This window comes from Ambystoma mexicanum, chromosome 7p, assembly GCF_040938575.1.
Source record: "Ambystoma mexicanum isolate Mex_15411 chromosome 7p, UKY_AmexF1_1, whole genome shotgun sequence".
Classification (NCBI taxonomy): domain Eukaryota; kingdom Metazoa; phylum Chordata; class Amphibia; order Caudata; family Ambystomatidae; genus Ambystoma; species Ambystoma mexicanum.
Window position 1 is genome coordinate 221,421,595 of NC_090939.1, and position 22,953 is coordinate 221,444,547.

Sequence of the window (22,953 nt, forward strand, 5' to 3'; positions counted from 1 at the left end):
AAACATACAAAGCATTTCGAAGATACATTGCTAATATGGGGAACATTTCAAAGTGCATTTGAGCAGACTGAAATATAACTGTGTATATATAAACAATAGTCAAAAGAACTCATCAATAGCGAAAATTAGCTAATAACCACCACAGCATTTAAACAACAAATAAAAATAGCAAAGACAAAACATGGTACTCAAAAAGTCTCAAATTGATCTGGACTTTTGTGGATTGCGCTCATTACTTTTTCATTCCACTAAAATCGAAGGCGACCAAATGGGCTTTGCGTGGTTGTTTGGCACAATTTTAATAACCCAATCAGTGCTGGCAGAGCAACATCAGCATTTTAAAGCCAGGCCTTGTCCAGGGCACAGTACACTTCAGTCATAGGATTATTTCATAGATTTGGATCTAGAGAATGGAAAAACCAAAAAAGTAACTGAGGGCATGTGCGCCCTACATACAAGATCACGCCGTCATTTCTGGAGCCAAGGAGTGAACTGTCGGAGTATCAGTGCAGAGGCACACCCCAGCCCCTGCCGGCGAAAATATTTCCAGCGCCAGCTGTTGTCGCCTTTAAGATAAGGAATCACTGGGAGGCAATACTTGAGAAATAAAATGTACTTGAGAAAACTGAACACATTTTGTTTTTCATGTCCTGATTGTACACTGTGTGCTTAATGACAAAGTCCAAACGCTTCTAGGTAAAACATGTGTTATCCCTGATGGTGCCAGTAAAACATCTGTCCCTGGGATTCCAAGGTCCAGAACTCACAAGCTAGCCTCACTCAAACATGGCTTCATAGCTTTTTGATACCGTTGCATTTAAGACATAAGTTAAGAGTATACAATGATTTAAAGGTAAAATCTAAGATATTTTCTGAGCCATGTCATGGAAGGAGAAAAATACCTAAGTTACAAATTATGACCTAGTGCTATGAACAGAGTTTGGAGAAAAGAAAAACATTTTTAAAAAGTGCCATTCCTAGCAATAGTAACATTGATTTCTGATACTTTCAGCATTGCAACCAATGACATACCTATATTGTTGATTTCGTTAAGCCAGGAGTGTAGTTTGCTGTCAACTTCATGAAGCTCATTTAACACATGAAGGAAGATTCTTGTCTTAACCTTATCCCCTTTTTTGGTAATATGATTAATAAGTAGTGTCATAACTTCATCTCGGGAAGAGCTGGTATTGCTTGCAGAATAAGTGGTGTGCTCCTCCTTGCTTAATACACACCACAGGTATAAATTACTGATAAGTAGGGAGGTGTCGTATACACCCATTTTAATGAGTTCTGCTTTTTCCACAATGTGCTGCAGCATTGGGTCAGCAAGGCATATATTAACTGAAGTATCTGTTGAAAGACATGCCAGATTGAGAAAGTTAAATGCTAAAATGTATATATAACAAATACGTTCATTATCATGCCTCAAAATATGTAATTTTTGAAAAATCATTCAGATGGAAAATACAAAACTATAGCAATAAAATAAGTAATGCGACTGTACAAAGTGGTTCTCGCCATTAAGTTCATTAATAACCATTTGATTTTTACTTTTTAGTTTATAGAAAACATACAATATAACAAAGCATTGTTTCATTACTGAGAATGCATCAAATCCCGCAATAAACAGGTCAGGTTAAGCATTTTTGTAATTATATTTTTATTTAGATTTAACGACTGGTTAAATAGCAACACAGTACCAAATGACATGTATGGTTTTAATCTCAGCATATAGCAAAAACATGGATTGTGGGTTGGGGGGGGGGCAGAGGGGTGATGGCAAGATAGTAGCTTACAGTACAGGGTCATCAAATGAGTTGATAGTCTTACTCTCTTGACATATAAACCCAACATGGTGGAGTAAGCAAATTACTGCGCTCCCCAAAGGGGGTGGTCCTGAAGATGGGATAAGAAAGTTGGCATTGCTTTCCCTGTGCAGCATTTTAAATAAATGACACAGCCAAGTCATAATAATGTTATATTGTCAAAACAATCCCAACTTTGGCACACTTCCTCCGATTCATTACAGGGTCACGTGTGGACATTAAGAATAACATCAAGCACAATCTTAAAATGGAGTAGTAGAGCATCGCCACCACTGCAATTAAGCACTTTTCTGTGTGTCTGGTTTAAAATACCCACAAAAAGTATTCCAAGTTTGTAATTCTATAACCGAAAAGAGATCAAGAATAGGAGAAAAGTACAGTGAAGAATCATAGGAAAGTAATAAGCCTGAACCCCCTGCTCCACTTGTGATAGGTCATTGCCCCAGTTGCCCTTCAAGTAGGGGTATGAAGTTATATGGATGTGCCCCATGAGTTTGTTAAGAGAAAAGACCCACCGCCTACCACCAAAAGTATAGATTGTCCCCATCCCGTTGCTGACATAGCAAAAAGGTCTAGAATGCTAAGGTGTTGCAGGTAAGCCAGTTGGTTATAGTTGTTACCCAAAGAGGTTATAACTTGGCCCAATGAGCCATAAATGTAGCCCTAGAGCTGATCAATAAAAAGGTGGTTAATTTAAGGGCTATTACTTCGAAAGAGCAAATTACTTACCTCACTTTAATTTTCTATTGATGGACGATACTCGTACGGATTTCAAATTTTTTATAACTACCTTCCAGCGCAGTTCTGAAACTTTTACGCAGTCAGGGGGTGCAGAGCAGCTTTGCGCGATGCACCAGACCGGATGAGAGGTATATAGAGACCCATGCCCCGTGATCTTAGTTCCACCCTCTTTCAATAACAATCGGATGCTGAGGAATCGCAGAAAAAAGTTGTACTAGCCATCTGACGAGAGGCATGTAGGGAGGGTGATGAGGAATCCATGAAAGGAACATTCATCAGTAAGAACATTACAGAGAAGTATTTTTTTCTTCTAATGGATTCATTCCGCCAACTGATTCCTCATCTTTGACAGACTCCCCAAAGTAGTACATAGACGTGGAGGAGGGAAGATAGCAAGGAAACTACCTAAACCAGAAAACCCTGAAGGACAGCTCTGCCAAAACTAGCACCTGTCCAGACAGAGAATACAAGCAGTAATACTTTGCAACGTTTGCAAAGAAGCCCACAAAGCTGCCTGACATGTCCAGAACAGGGACTCCACTTTGTAGAGTCGAGTTGGCAGCCAGTCCCCTGGTGGAGTGTGCCCATGCAACCTCATGCACATCCTTACCAGCCAGACAGAATACGTTACTTACCTGTAACTCCTGTTCTCTAGCATTGGTATTTTTTATTTCTCATCAGGATGGGAATCCTCAGTAACATTAAGGCAATTTATATTTACATTTGAAACTGCATCCCTTTAATATTCTATTAAAGTCGTTTTGAATCATCTTCCATTAGCCAATTGGCAGTGTTTTTCTGAGCTCCACCCCTGGAGGCCATCTTCAGATTTGCATAGCACATATGAAAAAGCCAGGAAGAGCCAAATTCAGGGCTGGCAGGAGAGTCACATTTGAATCTATTGAAGAGAGCAATGCTGGAAAACAGGAGTTACTGGTAAGTAACTTACTCCGCCTCTAGCACTGGATCTTTCATAGTCTTGCATGCTGTTTCCATAGATTAAACAGCAGTATATAGACAAAGTAAAATGGGTGGAGGAAATAGTCTCACCTTCAGGAAAGCCCACCTTACGCAAACAGATGACGAAGTACTGCTTGTCCTGCCCTTGTCTCCTCCGGGGTGTATGTTGAAGGCAGTAAAATCAAGGTCTGAACAGACCTCCCTGAAGATGACCAACAGTGAGACATCGTAGAGGAAGGCAGTGGTAAAAGAACCGGTCTTGTGTCGTGCGCCCTAGGCCGACCAGGAAGCAGCCAACCATCGGGAGAGGGAGGACTTCGAAAGCTCCATGCCCACAGTCATGGGACCAAATGCCATAAAAAACAGATTTACAGAACTGGTATGGGCAAAATCATACTTCAAAACCCACATAACATCCAAAGAATGTAGTGAGCAATCCACCAGAGTAGAAGGTGAGCCAAAGAAGACAGGCAGGACCAACGGCTCATTGAGATAGATTGACAATGGAAACTTCATCATGAAGGATGATCTTGGACTTGTGGAACACAAGATAAGGTGGCTTGCAGGATAAAGCATGAATCTCACACACTGTTCTGGCAGAGGTGATGGCGCACAGGAAGGCAGTCTTCCACGATAGAAATGTGATGCTCGCTTTGTGCAAGGGCTCAAAGGGAGGCCTTGCTATCTTCCGAAGAACAACCTCTAACACCCAAGCAGGAGACTGTGTCCACACAGGCAGGAAGGAACAGAAGAGTCCCATGAAGAGGGAAGGGGAGAAAGTCCCTTGCGGAATTCCTTAACTAGCATTGCCAATGCCAACAGTTGGGGTTTTTGTGTAGGCATGGGAAAGGGATATGCCAGGCACAGCTTTAGTACTATTAACTGGCCATTGATAGTAGCAGGTGCAAAATGAGTGACTACTTGGGCACCTAATAGCCGTGCTTGGCATACTTCTACACAAGCCAAAAATGTTGGCTTTGCCAATGCTTGTTTTAACAGGACTTCAGTGAAGGACATGCAGGTGCTTATAAACCAATTGGGCGAAGGCAGACCCGTTTGACTTTTTATTACACACATAGCAGGTGTAAAACTCCAATTAAGTCATTAACTTAGAGAAGACTGCTTTGAAAAAACATTGGCAGGCACTTCGAGTGCACAGTTTGATGGTAAGGCTTGAATAAAGCAGCGGAAAGCATTCCTTTGAGGTGGTGTTTTGGGCACAGAGGCGCAGGAACTGGGTGGGAATGGCCATAGGGATCATCATGGCTATGGGCAAATAACCAAAACATCTACAGGCTGTGTGACCCTCCTCATATGCCACTCCTCCCTATCTGTACTCTAATGCAATAGTTTTGGCTTATTGGTGTTGCAACCAATACCTAATAGCCCAAACTATCCGAGATCATAATAAAGGTGCAAGTGAATATTGAAATCCAGCAAGATGGACTTTAACAGAGCAATGTGCGGGCCAATGACAATAAGTAAGGCAGAATATCTTGAGCCTGGAAGCTGAAGTGATCAACATTATTGGTGGTACACCAAGTCGTGAAATGATTCCGCTTGCTATTATAGCAACAGACTGTAGAAGGCGCATGATCTTTTTCAAGAAAGGCTACAGTCCTGATGCATGGGGACCTGTCTGAATTCTCAGAATTCAAGACTCAGAGCGTAATATAAAGCGAGTCTGGATCGTGGTGTAGGACCGCTCCTTTGTCCCTGAAGAGAAGATTGAAGACTGGAGGCAATTGGAAGGGAGGTGCCAATGGGAGACCGAGTAGCTCAGAAAACCAAAAGTGATTCGGCCAGGCACTAAAAATCAGTTTGCATGGATGTTTTTCCGAAAGCATGGAGGACTCTCGGGATGAGTGGAAACGGCAGAAAGGCATAAAAAAGCTTGTTAGTCCATGGAAACGTGAAGGTGTCTTCCAGGCTTCCAGTTTGGGGAATCTGCAGGCAAATGCACAGCATTTTGCCTTTTCTTTGGTGGTGAAGAAATTGACTCCAGAACACCCCACATATGGACGATGTGAAAAACTTGATTGTGGAGGATACCCACTCGTGGCAGTAAGGGAGTTCTCTGCTGAGACATTCGGCCACCAAATTGTGTATGCACGTAGGATGGAAGGTGGACAGAAACATCCTGTGCGCCAGGCTCCATTTACAGAGAGATTGTGATTCCGCTGAGAGCATGGGAGATGGAGTGCCGCCCTAGTTTCGTATGTAAAACACTTGCTGTGTTGTCAGTGAACACCCAAAAAACATTCTCCTGGAGACAGCAGCGAACTTCAGTGCCCAGAAAACTGCTCTTAGTTTCCGGGACATTGATGTGTAACAATTTCTCATCCCATGACCAAAGGCCTTCTGCATGGCAGCTGCCAGTGGGCTCCCAACCCTCCTAAGATGTATCGGTCGGGACTGTGATCTGATGGACTGCCTGGTGAAAAGGTGCTTCCTGGGTGAAGTGAGCATTGACCACCAACTCAGAACATCATGGAAGCGGTGCGTGAGGAAAACTGTCATCCCAGTTGCCAAAGGCTTGTTCCTAACAGGTGTTAAGATGGATTTCCAATATCAGCCCTGGAGAAGGGATTTGGAAGGCCACCATATTATGGTGAACAGGAAAGAGAAGGAGGTCAGCAAAACCAAATCAAGGCCAGGCAGCAGAGCAGCAAGGCTTAGTTTCAGGAAGGGTGTGAGTGGTCTAGGGCTCCAATGAGTCCATACAGCGCAATAGCAGTAATTCCAGTTAAGACAGGCAAGAATAAAAAAAAAACAATTATTAGGCCTTTGCATTACACACTAAGGTGATGCATCCTTTAGTCAAATATTGTAACACAAAACCCCACTAAAACAGGATATATACATTCATCAATAGAAGAAACAGAATAGCATTTCATTTAATGAGCAATGAAACACAGGTAAGTATTCAGATGCATAGAAATGCAAAGAACCCTTTGTGATGAATCTAGCAATGTCCTTACTACTTTCCCTGATGCACCTTCCACATATGTGGCCAACGGACGGCAGCTGCTACCTGATCCGGACCCTGACCCAGGGGGCGTGTTCAGACCCTGACCCTGACGGCGTGTTAGGAAAGTAACAAGACCTTGGTCCAAGTGGCAAGGGTGGAAAGGAAGCCGATGTAACTCTTCCAAGGTGGCACCCAAAAATGTCCTTTCATTACGACAGTCCCTGTAGTTTTCAAATTGATGCCCATCTGCATCAGTTTCCAGGTTCTATACACACCAACAGTCTGGACTATATATGCAGGTAAGTGCTACGTTCCCTGCATCGTTTCGCATTGCAAGAATTCACGCTAGTTTTTCTTAACGTTACTATTTTGCCGTCTGCGCCGCCCTCATGGACTACTTTGGTTTGTTGCTGCTGTCTCCCCTCTCCCTACTGCCTCCTTTACTACTTTGCCACAGTCGCCCTCCTGCCTTTCTCTGTGGTCCCGTCCTGTCTCCTCTTCGTTCCGGCCTAATTTCTCCCCATTCCCCACTGTAATCCAGCTCCTGCTTCTTTTCACTCTTTTTGGCTTCATTTGTCCACTTCACTGGATTTGTGCTCTGTTGGATACCCAATTTTCCCAATCATCTCCCACAGCTCAACTTTGCTCCATCTACCTTCGGAAAACATTTTGTTTAAAGGGTTTTTTCACTAGGGACAAATCCCTTTGAGTGTTTTCCCTCCAGGTTTCAGTGTTCTCAGATTTTAAACCGAGGTCCTGAGATTCTTTGGGAGTCATTAACCATCATCGGAGCTTCGGCATCAGCAGTCAGTAAGTATTTAATCTTGGTGCATTGCTAACAGGGCGGCTATGTGAGGAAGGACCACCTCGGAGGGAAGTACACCTCGGCGAAATGATTGGAGGAGACTACATACCACCGCCCCACCCACCTTCCCTTTCAGGGATGTCCCCTCAATTCCCCAGACTTTAATGGAATATTGTCATATCCCTCCTCAACATTTTAGTAGATCCATTTTAGCCCCCCCCCCCAACCCCCCGAAGATCCCAATAGGGACCACATACAAACTATTGACACGAGGAAGGGATCAGGAGCAGTACAGATTACTCCCAATGTAGCTCAGTGTTCACTTCCTCAATATCATTCAAGAGGAAAATCCACAGCCACTGACACGAGGAAGAGACCAGGAGTAATAGATTACTCCTAATGAAGTTCAGCAGTTACTCCCTCAATGTCAATCAAACGATGGACCATGGCCAATGTAACAAGGAAGAACAGAGGAGTAATGATGATTTGTACGACTGAGTATCAAACAACAGTCTAGTTGTTGGGAAGGAGATAATTGGGTTGCAAAGTTTAAATACAAGCCGAATCCAGCTCTGAGAAGCAACAGACCGTTTTACAGGGGTATACAACAATACAGATACATAACGAAGCTGACAGTGGTGACGGGAAGGAGGGTAGAGAGGAGAAGGAACAGAGAAAGCTGCAGATGCAGGACTGAAAATCATGCGGAAGGAAAACGTGCGGCCACAGGCAGTAGAGAGGCCGGCACTACTCCAGAGAGAAGAGAAGGAGGTGCCAGCGATTTACCGAAAGGAAGGGAAACGCTACAAGAACCACACACCAAAGAAACAGGAACAGTAGCAAGGCTGAACTTAACTGGGTGCACACTGAGCCAATAGAGTGACGCAGACGAAGGCGAAATAGCACCAAAGGCAACTGGTAAGCCCAGGGAAAGTAAAAAGGGTTACCGGGCTGCTGTTACTTGGAAACAAATCGAAAAGAAAGTAATGAAAGCGAGGGGAACCTCATGACTAATGAGGAACGCTAAATATACCCAAGTTGGAAGCCGGATGGTATAATACATCATACTGCCTCATGAAAATGCAGACACAAAGCACATGGGAAGCCATTCATTCAGTGAGAGTATTTATTAAACTGTAAGCGGATCAATGAAGTCCTACCTGGAAAAGGAGGTATTTGTGTAAAAAAAACCTAGCAGGAGCGTATACCAGGTTAAGACAAGCTAAGTGTTTCATATATAAAGTCCAGACAGGAGTGCACACCAGGTACAAGAGTGTGTGTCAAACATTGTGTAAACCGTTGATAAGAAGAAAATGCAAATGAACTGTAAAGTAGTAGAGGAAGTTAAACAAAGATAATAAGATTGCAAAATGTGAACGAAGTGCTTAAAAGAAAGGAAAGGTCTTTTGGAAGAAAGATACCTTTGGGACTGGAAGTAAAGAGAAACCTTGAGGAAGGGAACCACTTCCTCAAACAATGTGAATGCTCCAAAGGGAGAGAGAAATCCTCTTGGAAACATGGTGTTTTTGGGACTGGTTGTTTTAGGCTAAGAAAGTACAGAAGGAAGTTCTTCCTAGAACCATGAACTTTATCTGCAAAGAAACCCCTTTTTTTGTGAATTTTTGAACTCCTGTGTTGAACTTGGAACATTTTGAACACTTTAAGAAGACAAGAAACATTATCCTTTACACCTTAGAATTATTTTAAAGTGTGAGGGCCAGAATAGGATAACCGACACAGGACTTACTTTTATTTGGACATCTTGACATTGACAGACCCCTTAGCTTTTGGTAGAGGTAGGGACCTTCCTACTAGATTGGGGATATTGAGGCATTTTACAACCCCTTTTTCATTTAAATAAAAGTTTATAGTCACAAACATGTCTCCTCTGTGTCTTATTCCTGGCTCCTCACACCTTTTATAGGCCCAAGCAAGTACTCAGCTTCCTGCTGGCCTTGCATTGCCCTTCACTTGTAAGCCATACTCATCTAGCTGAATTGCTTACTGGTTAATGTGCGCACTAGTGGTGCATGCTTCGATCTCCAGGACTATGAGCCTGATTTTGTATGTACTACTGAAACTTGGCTATCAGAATCATCTGGCACTTCTGTTGTTCATGCCCTTCCAATTGACAATAACAATCTCCGTCAAGACCGTATATCGGCCCATCCTGGAGGTGGCATTGCGCTAATTTACAAATGCTAATTTATTGCTACCATCCTGCCTCTTTCTTTACTAGACAATACTAGAATCTAAGTGCTTCTAGTACATATAGCAATTTCTGCATCTTTTATCTTCCACATGCTGATTATTTACTGTCCTCCCTGATCAGATCTGGTCCTTCTGGAGACTTTCCTCAACCAATTGTTAGTTTACAAGTACAGTATGCCAACCTATTAGTGATAGGGGATTTTTTATCTTAAATCAAATGATCCTATTCACCCATCAGCCTCACATTTTATCAATGCTATGAATGTTCTGGGTCTCACAGCATGTGTCTGAACCAGTCACATCAACTAGGTAATATTCTGGACCTTATTTTTTCATCTCATCCACTGAACAGCCATCTTTCCAGTCTTTGCTGTTAACTAAACAGATCATTTTACTGTTCCTTTCACCATAGGGCCCGTATCCGGTTGAGCAAAAACGTGCACTAGTACCACCCTTAAGCAACACAACATGGACACCTGTGTTATTGTTACTCACATCAATGAATATTGCAATTCCTCGCAAGTACTTCATCTTTCAGCTTGTATAAAAGCTTTCTCTTCGACCGCTGACTTATTGGCTCTGTTGAAGCGCTCCAAGTCTCGTGGCTGTCCTTCCGAACTGTGGTTCAATGAAGACAGTAGGTCCCTGTGGCTGAAAAGCAGACAAGCCGAATGGAAATGGAGAGCGTCGTACTGTCCAGCTGACAAAATTATGTTACATCAGGCCACAGCTCTATCACAGAGCCATTCACAAAGCTAAATGTGTTTATTACTCTAATTCTTTTGAGACAGCCATTAATCGGCTCCTCAATTTTGCACGCTCACTGTCCCGAGTCACCCTCTAACGATGCAATTTCCCCTTCTAAGACACTATCTGATCCATTGACTAATTATTTCATCCAAAAAATCATTGATAACCATCAGAAAATGTCACTTTCTGGATCAAAGTCTGGTCAATCTATTTTGGGTACCACAAGTGCCCGTCCTATGTCTATTCCTATGGTCTAATTTTCCTTCTTTTTCATCAGCTGATGTCATCCCTGCTACTAGTAAGATGAAACCGTCCTCGGATACTGATGCTATTCCACTAAGTATCCAGAAGCCCATTATGCCTATCCATGCCCTTATAGAAGCACAGGTTATTCACTCCTGTCTATTTGGTATTATCCATCCTGCACTGAAACATGCTTTAGTAATTCACCTTTAAAAAAATAAAAACACCCTTGGACCCTACTATACCAGCAAATTTTTCGCCCTATATCTTTTTTCCCATTGCTAATGAAACTCCTGCAGTCCTGCATAACCCCTTTGACTAGTATGTTTTTGGAGGAAGCTTGTTTCTTTGACTCACTCCAGTCAGTTTCGACCTGGCTGCGGGACGGAAAATGTTCTCGTCTCCGTTTTAGATGATTTGTCCCCCCTTTCTGATGAAGGTAGTGTGGGTGCACGGATTCTATTTGATCTATTACCTGCATTTGATACCATTGACCACACCATCCTGCTCAATCGGTTGGCTGGGGCTGGCCTTTCAGACAGTTCTTTCCTGGTTCCAATCTTTTATAACAGACCATACTCAGTCTCTTTCTTTGCCCCCCGTTTCATTTGTCTCCCTTCTATGTGACATTTGGAAATCTACAGGGTTCTGCCCTATCCCGCATTTTGTTTACTGTCTACATTTGGCCGCTTGTGAAACTCATCCAAGCCCAAGGCTTCCGTTGCTACTCCTATGCTGATGATGCACAGATTATCATATGGCTCAATCTGTTGCAACCTGACACAGCATATCAGCCTAGGAGTTGCTTGCAGGCGGTGGGATGCTGAATGAGTGTTCTCCTGTCTCCTTCTTGAAGAATTTGACCTTGATGTACTCACCCTTACAGAGACATGGTTCAATGCCAGATCTGTCACTGCTCTTGACACTCTCCTTCCCGATGGCTACAAACTCATCTCCAAACCCAGGCTGAACCGGCCCAGAGGTGGTGTGCTCTGATCTTCCCCGAGTGGGTCCCTGCTTCTATCATACCTACTCAATCTTACACATCGTTTGAATGCCTCATCTGCAGACTCAGGGGCCTCTCCTACTCCCTCTCACCCTTACTATTATCTATAGGCCCCCTTACACTATCCCTCTTTTCCTCTCTGAAGGGGCCAACCTAATCTCCTTCCTCTCAACCTCTACTTCCAAATTCCTCCTCATTGGGGACTTCCAACATCCACTTCAACTCTTCTGAACAAGCCACGTCATGGTTCTGTGACCTCTGTGACTCGCGCTCTCTCACTATTCTTCTTTCCGGCCCTACCAACCTAGCTGGTCATACTCTTGATGCCATCATCCATGGAGACATCCCTCTGTCTACCCAGTCACCATTCCACGCTACTGATCAGAACACTCTCCTCTCCTCCCACCTGGGGACCATTGGCCCTGTGGACAAGCTGCCCTCCCCCCGCACTGCCACCTCCTTCGCCGTCATTCGACCGATGAAGCAAGTGTCAGCCGCTGCTTTTGCCTCAACTTTCACCCCCTGTCTTCCGACTCTTCACCTGACTCCGTCCTATCTAACCTTCACCTGGCCATCTCTAACACCCATGATATCCTTGCCCCTGTCATGAGGATCCGCCTGAAGCCAGCCTCCAAACACAACAGCTGGTATGATTCTGACCTAGCTTCTCTGAAACCTTAAGTGCAGAGGTGTTGAACGGAAGTGGTAGGCTTTGGGCTCATTCTCTGACAAACTGGCCTGTCGCCTGCTCCAAAAGCAATATCATTTCTCTAACCGCTCCAAAAAGATAGCCTATATCCAAGTCTGCATCTCTGAAGCCACCAACAACATGGCTGAACTCTTCAAAATCTGCCAGGAACTCGCCAATCCAACTGCAGTCTCCACTTCCCTCATTCCTTCTCAGGCTCTTTGCACTGCCTTGGCCTCCCATTTCACACCAAAAACTCAGGACATCTTGTCCTCCCTCTCTACCCCCCTATTTACACTTCTCCACCCCGCCTCCCTTAGCATCTCCCACCCCACCCCTCCTTCCCCTCCATCCTGCCGATAGCACCTGATGATGTCTCCAAAGTATCCGCTCTATGAAGGGTTCTTCCAAACAGGTGCACCGCTGCTCTTCTAGAACCTTTAAGGACAATATCCCCTCCCTCACTCCGGCTCTTGACTATTTTTGTAACCACTCCTTCGCCACTGGCTCTTTCCCTCTATGCCTCAAGCCCTCCTTTGTGCACCCACTTCCAAAAGAGCTGTCTGCTGACCCCTCCTGCCCAACAAACTACCGCCCTATTTCCACCGCCAACTTCCTGAGCAAACTCTTGGAGAAGTTGGTCACCCCCACCCCCCAACTGATCCTTCATACTGAACTAGTTGGTTGCCTCCACGACAATCAATCTGGATTAGAGGCATCCAGAGGCATGGAAACGGCTCTCCTGAACACCCGTGAAGACATGCTCGCAAACCTGGACTCCAACTCTCCTGCTGTTCTCATTCTCCTCAATCAATCTTTCACCTTTGACATAGTCAACCATTCCATGCTCATAAAACAGCTCTGTGACTCCCTTGGTATCATGGACCGGCACTGAATTGGCTGACCTCCTTCCTCACCAACCGCCCTTCCCAGTTGCAACTGTACCCTTTCTCCTCCACCACCTCTTACTCCACCTGCGGCATCCCTCAAGCCTCTATCGTATCACTGTGGCACTTCAATATCTATCTCGCCCCTCTGGCTCATCTAATCTCCTTCTCACCTTCTTTCCAGTGTTATGCTGATGAGAGACAGCTTTCCTTCAAACTTCCCTCTACTACTTCCTCATCCCCTTCGCTCATCCCGGATTGTCTGACCGCTATCCAGGCATGGTGTGTGGCTAAACATATGTGTCTCAAAACCACACAGAGATCCTTTTTAATAGAACTCTTGCACCGTTTCCCTCCGGCTACCCTCTTTGGGCCCTCTACCCTCACCATCCGTTGAGACCAAAAATCTTGGGGTAACCTTTGACTCCTCTCTCGCCTTCACCCCTCACATCTTGGACCATGCCAAGAAGGACCACTTCCAGCTTTATCGCCATAGAGGCATTCTCCCTTTCCTCACCTTCCCCCAGAAGCTCAATGTCTCCAGAGCTCTGGTGCTCTCTAGGGTAGACTACTGCAATATATTCTTCCTCAACTTCCCCCCTTTCCTCCCTACGCCCCCTCCAGCTAATTCACCATACGGCTGCAAGACCTATCCTTGGCCTCAAGCCCAGGCACCGTATCTCTCCAGCCCTAAACCCTTTCCATTAGCTCCCAATGGTTTCTAGGATCAAATTCAAGTACCTCTGCATCATCCACAAGGCTTTCTGGGGTCTGGGACAAGGCTATGCTTTCTGAGGCCTGGGACCATGCCATCTCCAACTTTCTCTCCCAACTATGTCCCTACTAGAGCCATCCGCTCCTCTCACTCCAACTCTCTGCTTGTCAAACGCTTCGCCAAGCAGAGAGTGGAGGGAAGGTCTCTCTTCGGCTGGTGCCTCCCTTTGGAACAACGATCTACCCCGCTCAGACTTGAGCCGGATCTCCTTAAGATCCAGAGACTTCTCAAAACTCTTTTCTACCTCTTTCCCTTCCCTGCTAATCCTCCCACTGCCACAGAGACTGGTCTCTCAGGAATCTCATAAGTTAACGGGCCTTCCACCCAGCAGACCCCAGCACCGCCCCCCCCCCATTCAGCAATGCTCTTGCGAGAACACTCTTGTCGGCTGTGCATCAAACCCTGGGAATCCTTTGCCATAGCACTTAGCCAGTGGCCTCCCGCCTTGACATCCCCTGGCACTTCCCTCCTGGGCTTCACCTTGCACTTGCCTTAACCTGGCCACCGGTCACCACCCCTTCCATTCCTGCACTTCTCTTCTTTGCACTTGTACGTTCCAATGCCACAAGGCCTAGTAGGAACATGATTTTTATTTTTGTTTGCCACTGTCATTTACTCCATCCCCACTTGCCTTGTGGCGCCTGGAAGCACCGTTTTGTTGTATAGCACCTAACAAATGCACATTAAAATAAATAAAATAACTGGATCAAGCTGAATGGAGACAAAACTGAGGTGATGGTGGTTGCCCTTCTGCCCCTTCAGTGGACTGTTTGTGGACTTCAGCTTTCTGGCCTTCTGCCTTTGGACAGTTTTCCACCCCGGTCCTGGTTGTCAAGGATTTAGGTGTTAAGATCTTGTTTCCCTTTCTTTTGCCGCCCAAATCAGTACAGCCTGCCAATCTAGTCATTGCCAGTTTACAGTACTTTCGTAAATCTCTTCATTTTCTGCCATCTCATCTGTGTGCCCCTGTTCACTCGCTTGTCTTTAGGATCATTGACTATTTGTAATGCTCTCTACTTGGCCCAGCCCGGCCAATTGGTCAATCGCCCACATCTCTCCCATTCCTAACGGCCCCCATTGGCTTCCTGTGTCCAAACATATTAAAGTCCTAATTGCTCTGTGTTGTACATCGCGCCTTTTTCAACATGGATGTTGAATATCTGCAGTTCAAATTGTGCCCTCATTCGTTCTTTACGTTCATCCGATGCCCATCTTATTCAGTTGCCACGCTTCAAGTACTCTCGGGTTGGAGGCCATGCTTTTTCAGTAGCCGCAGCCAAGCTCTGGAATGCCCATTCCTCCAGTCTTCGTGTTACAGACAATCATTTACTTTTTTGCCATTCTCTTAAAACCCTTCTCTTTAAGGGTCAACGATATTCTGTAATATGGGGCTTCAGCCTGCCTTTCTTAGTGTCAAGATACACTTGGGCGTATGCTGCGCTTTTGAAGTTTAGCGGACATAACTCATAACGTAACTCACAGAACAGCTCCTCTAGCACTTAAAAAGTCCAAAACCAAGATGGATTGGGGCATTGTGTGCCCGAAGGTCATCAGTTCCAAAGTAGCTACCTTTCATGTAGATTTATAGAGAGATTTGGAGTGCAATTGGTTACGATTAATAAGTCAAAAATGTAAATAAAGTTCAGGTAAGTACTCAACTCAATACCAACACACTAGCAAATGCCTAGAGAGGGATCCTTGAACCAGGTTCCACCACTAAAGGTTAGGTAAAAGTGAGTTAGGGCCAAACTTGAGGCCCTTTAGACACAATTTAAGACTGCAGGGGACAGCAACAGGTATGTAGACTTACCCCACCGAAACAGAGTTCTCTGGAGACCACTTGCGGAAGTTCCAGAATCTGTTACAGGCTTGGTCTTCTGTCTTGGTTACTTTTGCGAGGATGTCTAGACTACAGGGGTTTCTTTCCATCGCAGGATTTAGGTGGTCGGTCCCAGTACTTAGCAATCGATTACAGACAGCTTCTGGTAGAACACCTTAATGAGAAAAGGTGAAGACTTCTGCAGGATAGATGGCCACGGGACCCCTCTAGAACACAAAGACAGCAAGTTTCAATCGAGGTCACCACGGTCAGGCAGCAACAGGATAACTTCCAGTGGGGAACACAGGAGCAGGTCCCACCCAGCTTCCCTTCGTGTGATAAGGCTAAGAGCTAAGGCTAATGGCACAAGTTGAAAATCTGCAAAGTTTCAAAGCTCTACTTGGAAAAGCAATGGCTGCAACAAGGTAGCCCAGTAGTGAGCTGGTCAGTGCATCGGCTGGTCCAGAGACACTTCAAGTTTCAGCAAGCTTGGGTCGAGACAGGTTGCTCCCACCGGTGCAGGGGTCGAAGTACCAATGAAGGCCTTCTTTAGATTAGGACAGAGGAGCAGGGCTGCAAAGGGACAGCATTGGAGTTTAACTGGTCAGCTGCAAGATTCGTCCCCCAGTCGCCATCAGGCATGTACTTATTCATAGAGGTTCTGGCTCCAACGATTATCTGTCCAATAGCTGCATGCGCTCTCCTTTTATTCCAGATTCAGGCTGGAAACAAGCCCAGCAATATAATATATGCACAATATAAACTGGCAGTGTAATCCAATCATGGATAGACCCAGGCAACAACATCTGCCCAGCAACAGACATTCAGGCACCAGGGATGTGGATTGGGATGAAATAGTCCTAGCCTCTTCCTCTGGCCACACACAGTAACCACTCCTTAGCCTGCGAAAGCTACAGAGTTCCCAGTAAAAGGGATTTCCATGAAGGCATTTTCTGACCCCAGGAGGAAGGCCAAAGAACAATATGGCTGAGGAACAAGTGAAAAACGTTGTGGCACGACCATCTTATCTTGCCAGCCAACTTCAGTAGCCAACTGCAGTAAATGCAAAAGTGCAAAAATGACAAAAATAAAGGTTACTCACCATAGTGACTACAGTACTCATAGTCCTAAATCCCCTTTCCTCCATCCTTGTGGGGCGTTCCCAGGCATGGGGACAGTACTGGAACCTTTGGCAGCGAACAAAGCGAGCTTCCCCTTTAAATTTAGTATATCGCGTGGGGGCGCTGACCTGGGCCCGCCCACTAGTCCCAAACTCCAGCAACGTAAGCACCCTCAGAGATCCAAGGAAAGGAGCGACCTTTCTGCATCAGACTGCAGATTAGGGAAGAACACCGGCAGATAGATCCCCCGATTCGGGTGAAAGGCGGAGACTACCTTGGGCAGAAATTTGGAATGAGTTTAAAGAATCACTTTATCGGTGTGAACAATGAATAGCTTGCACGCTGACAGTCATACAGCTCACTAACTCAACGTGCTGAGGTGAGCGGCACCAGCAGGACCGACTTGAGCATTATCCACTTGATGTCATCTAAAGCCATCGACTAAAAAGGCTTATGCTGCAAGGCTGCCAACACCTGTGAGAAACCCAAAGGTATAATCACTCCTACTCCCTATGGATCCTCTTCTCAGGTGGCCATTGCTCTTGGATCCTGACCCTCGGGGTGGAGAAGCAAGGGTAGATCAGCTGGTTAGTGGTTCCTTGGGGATTGGGAGTGGGGTGCCCACAGGCGAGACATGGTATACCACTTTTCCTATTGAAGATCAACCTAACCCTACCCAGGCTTTCCAGGCTATTTTAAAATCTCTCCCCTTTTTTTCCCCCCAACTTTTACCTCTAACAGTACGGGGACGAGGCGACTAGGGGTGATGAACACTAACACCTAACTTCACCACTCTAGTACTGGGACGGAGAACAAGCATGTAGAGGGCTTTAGAGGTCAAGCGTGTCCTTTTGTGGCCAGGCAAGCCCAACTGAAAATCCACACCTGCAACCTGCAGGTGCATAAAGGGAGACGAAAGGAGCAGCAGAATGAGAAACAGGGAGGCATGTGGGGGACAGCCTAAGAGAGAACCCGAGTCGCAAGGAATGCAGAGGACTGGCGAGTGTCAGGGAAAGTCACCCAACCCTGGGGTGCTCCTAACGAGCAGGGCACAGGCAATCAAGTGCGGTATAGGTTTTATTAAATACTAAACTGAATGAAACTTTGAAACAAAGCTGATTTGCTTTTATTGAATATCGGAACTGAACGAAAACATTGAAACTGAGCTAAAGTAATCTTATTGCATATGGAACTGAATAAAACATTATGGGCAAAGCTAATAACGGATGAAAACCAAAAGGGAAAGTGTCCATTTGCAAGCAACTTACTTATGCAAGTGTGAAAGAATGCAACAGACAGGTGGGGTATGAAAAAGACCACCACAAAGTGAACTTTATGAAAAGATACAGTATGGCAAGGCCAAAGACTGGCAATAAGTGTATACCACGTTATGGCAAAGCCAAGGGGCTAACTAGGAGAGTAAAACTGCATACAGAGCCAAGAGGCCAATAAAGAGAAACTAAGTCAATGTGAGTTTGTACACAGAGACAAGTACAGAAGTGTGTGCTGGAGAGCATAGGGTTCCTGGTTGCACGACTTGTGATGGGTGTTAGGACAGTTTTTCTGAAGTCCAATTAAGGGCCTAGCAAAACCAGTCTACTGAGGCAGTACAAGACTCCACTCTTAGTATAAGGCTGTACCACCTGAGTTTGGGGTAGCGTAGACAGAGAGGCCAGGCTTATTTTAGGAGGGAGAGAGGGCAGTAGATACAGTACAAGTGAAATTGTAATACAAATGATCCAAAGAAACACTGAAACACTATGTATTGTAAAAATAAAGTATTTATTTAAATACAGTTAGGCCCAGATGAATCTAGGGGTTAAGTAAGTTCTAACACATTATATGGAATCACAATATAAAACACAACACTATACTTGAAAGTACACAGACCCAAGTATAAACCTTGTATGGAACACCTAATAGTAATTCGAGGGAAGTCAAAACCTTGTTATACACATTTAGTATAGGTCAAGCCTATTCTTTGGGAGTAAAAAGACCAATGGTTACTTTTTAGACTACTTTTGGTAATACAAGGACAGTGGGCCCTTCCAGTTGTACAGTGACTCTTGGAACAAATCACAAACAGTCGACTGGACAATATACTTTTGGTGAATAGTGAAACACTTATTCTAGGTGCAGTAAAAACCTATAACTACTTTTGTCATAACACACAGTTATGCCAGGTGAGTAAAACCTAAGGATGTAATGTACAATTACAGATGCTTTGAAAATCAGGGAACCCCAGATTGAGGTAAGCAATAACTCGGGTAACTTGTTTTGGATGGCACACAACTAACACAAGGTAAGTAAAACCCACTTACTTTAACTTCACCATGAAGGGGAAAGTAAAACCCAATGTCACAATTTACTGAATAGTTATTCTAGGTAGGCAATAACCTAATGTAGACTTATTAAGGACAGGTTAGCAGCAAGTCAGGGTAAGCAAGACCCAGTTGGGGGACACTCATACAGTTATCCTAACAGGAATAATCTGGTGAAACCAACACATTACTTTTGTAAAGAGGCACAACCTAATCACAGGAGAGTAAAATACCTTCACATCTACTTTCTATTAGACTGGCAAAACAGTGGCTAAGGAAGGAAAGATGTTAACCATACTTTTAAGAATAGTGCATCACACATTCAAGAGCAGTAAGAACTTTTGTAACTGTTCACTCTGAGAATTACAGTTACCCACCAACTCTTTACAAGTAAGTAAAACACTTGATTTCTTTTCTAGGCAGAAGTCCCAATCCCTTCAAAGTTTTTCCCTTAGAGCATGAGTGTTCCTAGTGGCAGAAGGGGGGAGGGGTCACTAGGATTAGTGACCAACAGGCAGTGTTCAAATAAGTTCTTTAGTAGCAAAAGTCAGAGTTCCTTAGGAAAACTGGGCAAACAGGTGAGTACTTTACTGCTAGGGTTAGAAGAGGGTCCAGGTGCTTCACAGAAGACACCCCAGCAGGATTCTAGCAGTGGGACTGGATGTACTGGATGAGGGACCTCCCAATCACAGAAAACACCCCAAAGCTACACAGGAATCCCAACAGGCTTAAGGTAAGTATATACCTAAGCCAACAAAGTACCTCAGCAATGAAGAAGAGATTGCAGCAGGAGAACTTCAGGGACTGCAGCCAAATACCCGGTCAGTGGATTCCTTGTCCTGGAGACTGAACACAAGACCGCAGAAGGGACTTTGCAGCAGGGATCCATGAAGAAGGCTCTAGGCAAGATTTCTCTCGCGGCTGAATGCGGTTCTGCGGGTTTGGCGCCTTTTCAAGGAGCACAGAAGAAGACAGAAAATCGTGGTTGAATTCTCGTCGTTACAAAGGTCCAGCACTCTTGTGGGGGGACTTTTCGGACTCGATTTGTGTCTCTGGAGATACACCAGGATGCCCATGAAGTTTCAGCGAGATTCGGAAGACCGTGCACCGCACAGTGGCTGGAGGTCCCAGGGTATTGGGGTATTGCAACAACGCAAGGTTGCAGCAACCCGTGGGATGGCTCAAAATGCAGGTCTTCTTGAGTCTAGTGGCTCTCACCAGGCTCTGGGTTCGGGTCGTCGTTTTCGGAGATGTTTTAAGGGATAGCAGCCGTAAAGAACATGAGTGCATAGGCTCAAACGGAGTCGCCATCAAGTAGGTCAAAACGAGATTAAGATCCCAATCGGGGACAACAAAAGGGGTTGGTGTAAACTTATTGAGAAGGCCCTTCAGGAATTGGGCCCTGACCGGAACAGTAAAGCAGGAACCTTGGTCTGTGGACCTCTTGGACACAGACAGGGCTGCCAAATACCCTTTGACTGTGTTTACCTGTAGGCCTGATAAGGCCAGTAACAAAAGGAACTCGATCACTACAGTGGTGGGGCAAGAGATAGGGTAATTCTTGTGTTCCCTGCACCACACCTCAAATAATCTCCACCTGCACACGTAGAGATCTTGTAGATCTGCGTGCAGCCAGCAACACCTCAAGTACCTCCTCTGAGAGATCGCAGTCATCATACCACATCCTCTCAAGAGCCAAGCATGTCAGTTCAGGGAAACCGGGGTCAGGTGTTTCACGCGACCCTCCGACTGCGACAGGAGATCCTGACGCCGAGGCAACCTGTGAGGCGGACAAATGGACAGATCCAAGAGATCGGAGTACCACGTCCTCCTTGCCCAATCAGGGGCGATCAAGATCATGGTCACTCGAAATCTATTCAACCTCCAGAGAACCCATGGAATGATGGGAATCGGGGGGAAGCGTAGTGGAGAGGGTAGATCCAATCCACCAGAAACTTGTCCCCCAGTGCACCGTTCACTGGGAATTCCTGTAAGACTCAGGGGTGAACAGGTCCACTGCTGGGTTAATCCAGAGAACGAAAACCTCCTGTAGGACTTCCTTCACATTTCCGACTCGTGCAAGACCGTGCTCTGTCTGCTCAGAGCACCTGCCAAAGTGTTCTCTGTCCCAAGATCTGGTTCTCCTGTAACCAGAACATATTGCCTGTGTGCAGAAGGGGTCGGGAGTGCCCTCCACCCTGCTTGTTGAGGTAGTGCATGGCCAGCGTGTTGTCCGCCAGGACAAGGACATGCTTCCCCGGAAAGTCCCACAGAGCTAACCTAAAGGCCCGCAACTCCAGCCTGTTGATGTGCCACCTAACTTCTGATGGAGACCAGAGGCCGCTCACCTGCAAATCCTTGCAGTGGGTGCCCCCACCCTTCAGAGACGCATCTGTGACCACTCAGACCTGAGGTCAGAGGGGTTCCCCTGCCATGAGATTGTTACGCGCGTTCCACCAGGCGGACACAGAGGTAATCCGGGAGTGCTCCCAAGTACTGAGACCACTGGTCCCTCAGTAGCCACTGAAGGGATCTCATGCACAGCCTGGATTCTGGCACTAGAAATATACAGGAGGCCTTAAGGCTTAAAAGGAGGAGGAAAGAAGTCACTGTTAGGGTGGCGTGGTTCTGAAACAAATGCACCATCGGGGCTATATTGCTGACTCTGTTCGGGAGGAAAGCCTTCCCTACCCGAGTGTCTAGGACTATGCCGATGAACTGGAGCCACTGAACTGGTGTCAAATGGGACTTATTCAAGTTGAGGGAGAAGCCCAGCTTGTGTAGTAGTAGGCAGGTGTCTTCCAGATGTGAGAAAACTCGCCCTGCTGACTTCCCCCAGATCAGCCAGTTGTCCAGGTACGGGAATACATGGACCCACGGACCCTGGATCTCCTGAGGTGAGCCGCAACTAATGCCATGAGCTTGGTGAAGATCCTTTGTGCGGAGGCGAACCCAAAGGGCAGCACCTTGAATTGATAGTGGTTGTCCCCTATGAGGAACCTTAGGAACTTCCTGGGCTTTTGGTATATTGGCACATGGAAATAAGCGTCCTGCAGGTCTATCAACACCAGCCAGTCCTGAAATTCAAGAGCGTGGAGAATTTCTCTCAACGTCAACATCTTAAATTTGTCTTTCCTGAGAAACTTGTTTAGAGCCCTGAGGTCCAGAATGGGACTGAGACCTTCTCCCTTCTTGGGGGTTCCATGTAATAATGTCGCCATAAAAATCTTGCCATGCAAAAATATCACCGAAAAATGGCTGTTTTTTTTGTGGCGACATTATTGCATGGAACATGCGGGGGGGACCCCCACAAACCCCAAACTTTTTTTTTTTCTTTTTTAAAACATTTTTTTGGCCCCTGTCCCCATATATATGGTCACCCAAATAATATCGCCACGACATTTTCCCAGCGGTATTATTCACGGCGACCATATATATAGGGATATTATTACCTGGTACCCTTCTTGGGTACCAGGAAGTACCAGGAATACCAGCTCGATCCTCTCTGTTCGGGAGGTACCACTTCCACGGTACCCTTCGATAACAGGGCTGTCAGTTCAACCTGGAGTTCCTGTCTCGGTTGGATTGGGGGAGGTGGGGGTCTGTCCGATGGTCTTTTAAGTAAAGGCAAACAATAACCCCACCAAATCTACTGCAGGGCCCAGGCGTCAGAGGTTATCTCCTGCCACTGGGGCCAATGCCCTGCCAACCATTCACCAACTGGTGCATCACAGGAGGGGAAATCAAAGCGGCTTAGAGGGAGCGCACGCGTCCCCGCCGCTGTTGCTGCTTGTTGGCCTCTAGAACCTGTCTGCCCCTTCCGGGG

The 22,953-nt window shown here is 45.8% G+C and overlaps 1 protein-coding gene across 2 annotated transcripts in view; it reads right to left on the reverse strand.

Moving 5' to 3' along the window:
• TTC3 (tetratricopeptide repeat domain 3) overlaps positions 1–22,953 on the reverse strand; it is a 2,698,168-nt gene that overhangs the window by 1,234,239 nt on the left and 1,440,976 nt on the right. For both annotated transcript variants that reach the window (XM_069636090.1, XM_069636092.1), the window contains exon 27: positions 1,033–1,353. In XM_069636090.1, coding sequence (XP_069492191.1) covers positions 1,033–1,353 — 321 coding nt within the window. The remainder of the gene's footprint in view (positions 1–1,032; positions 1,354–22,953) is intronic.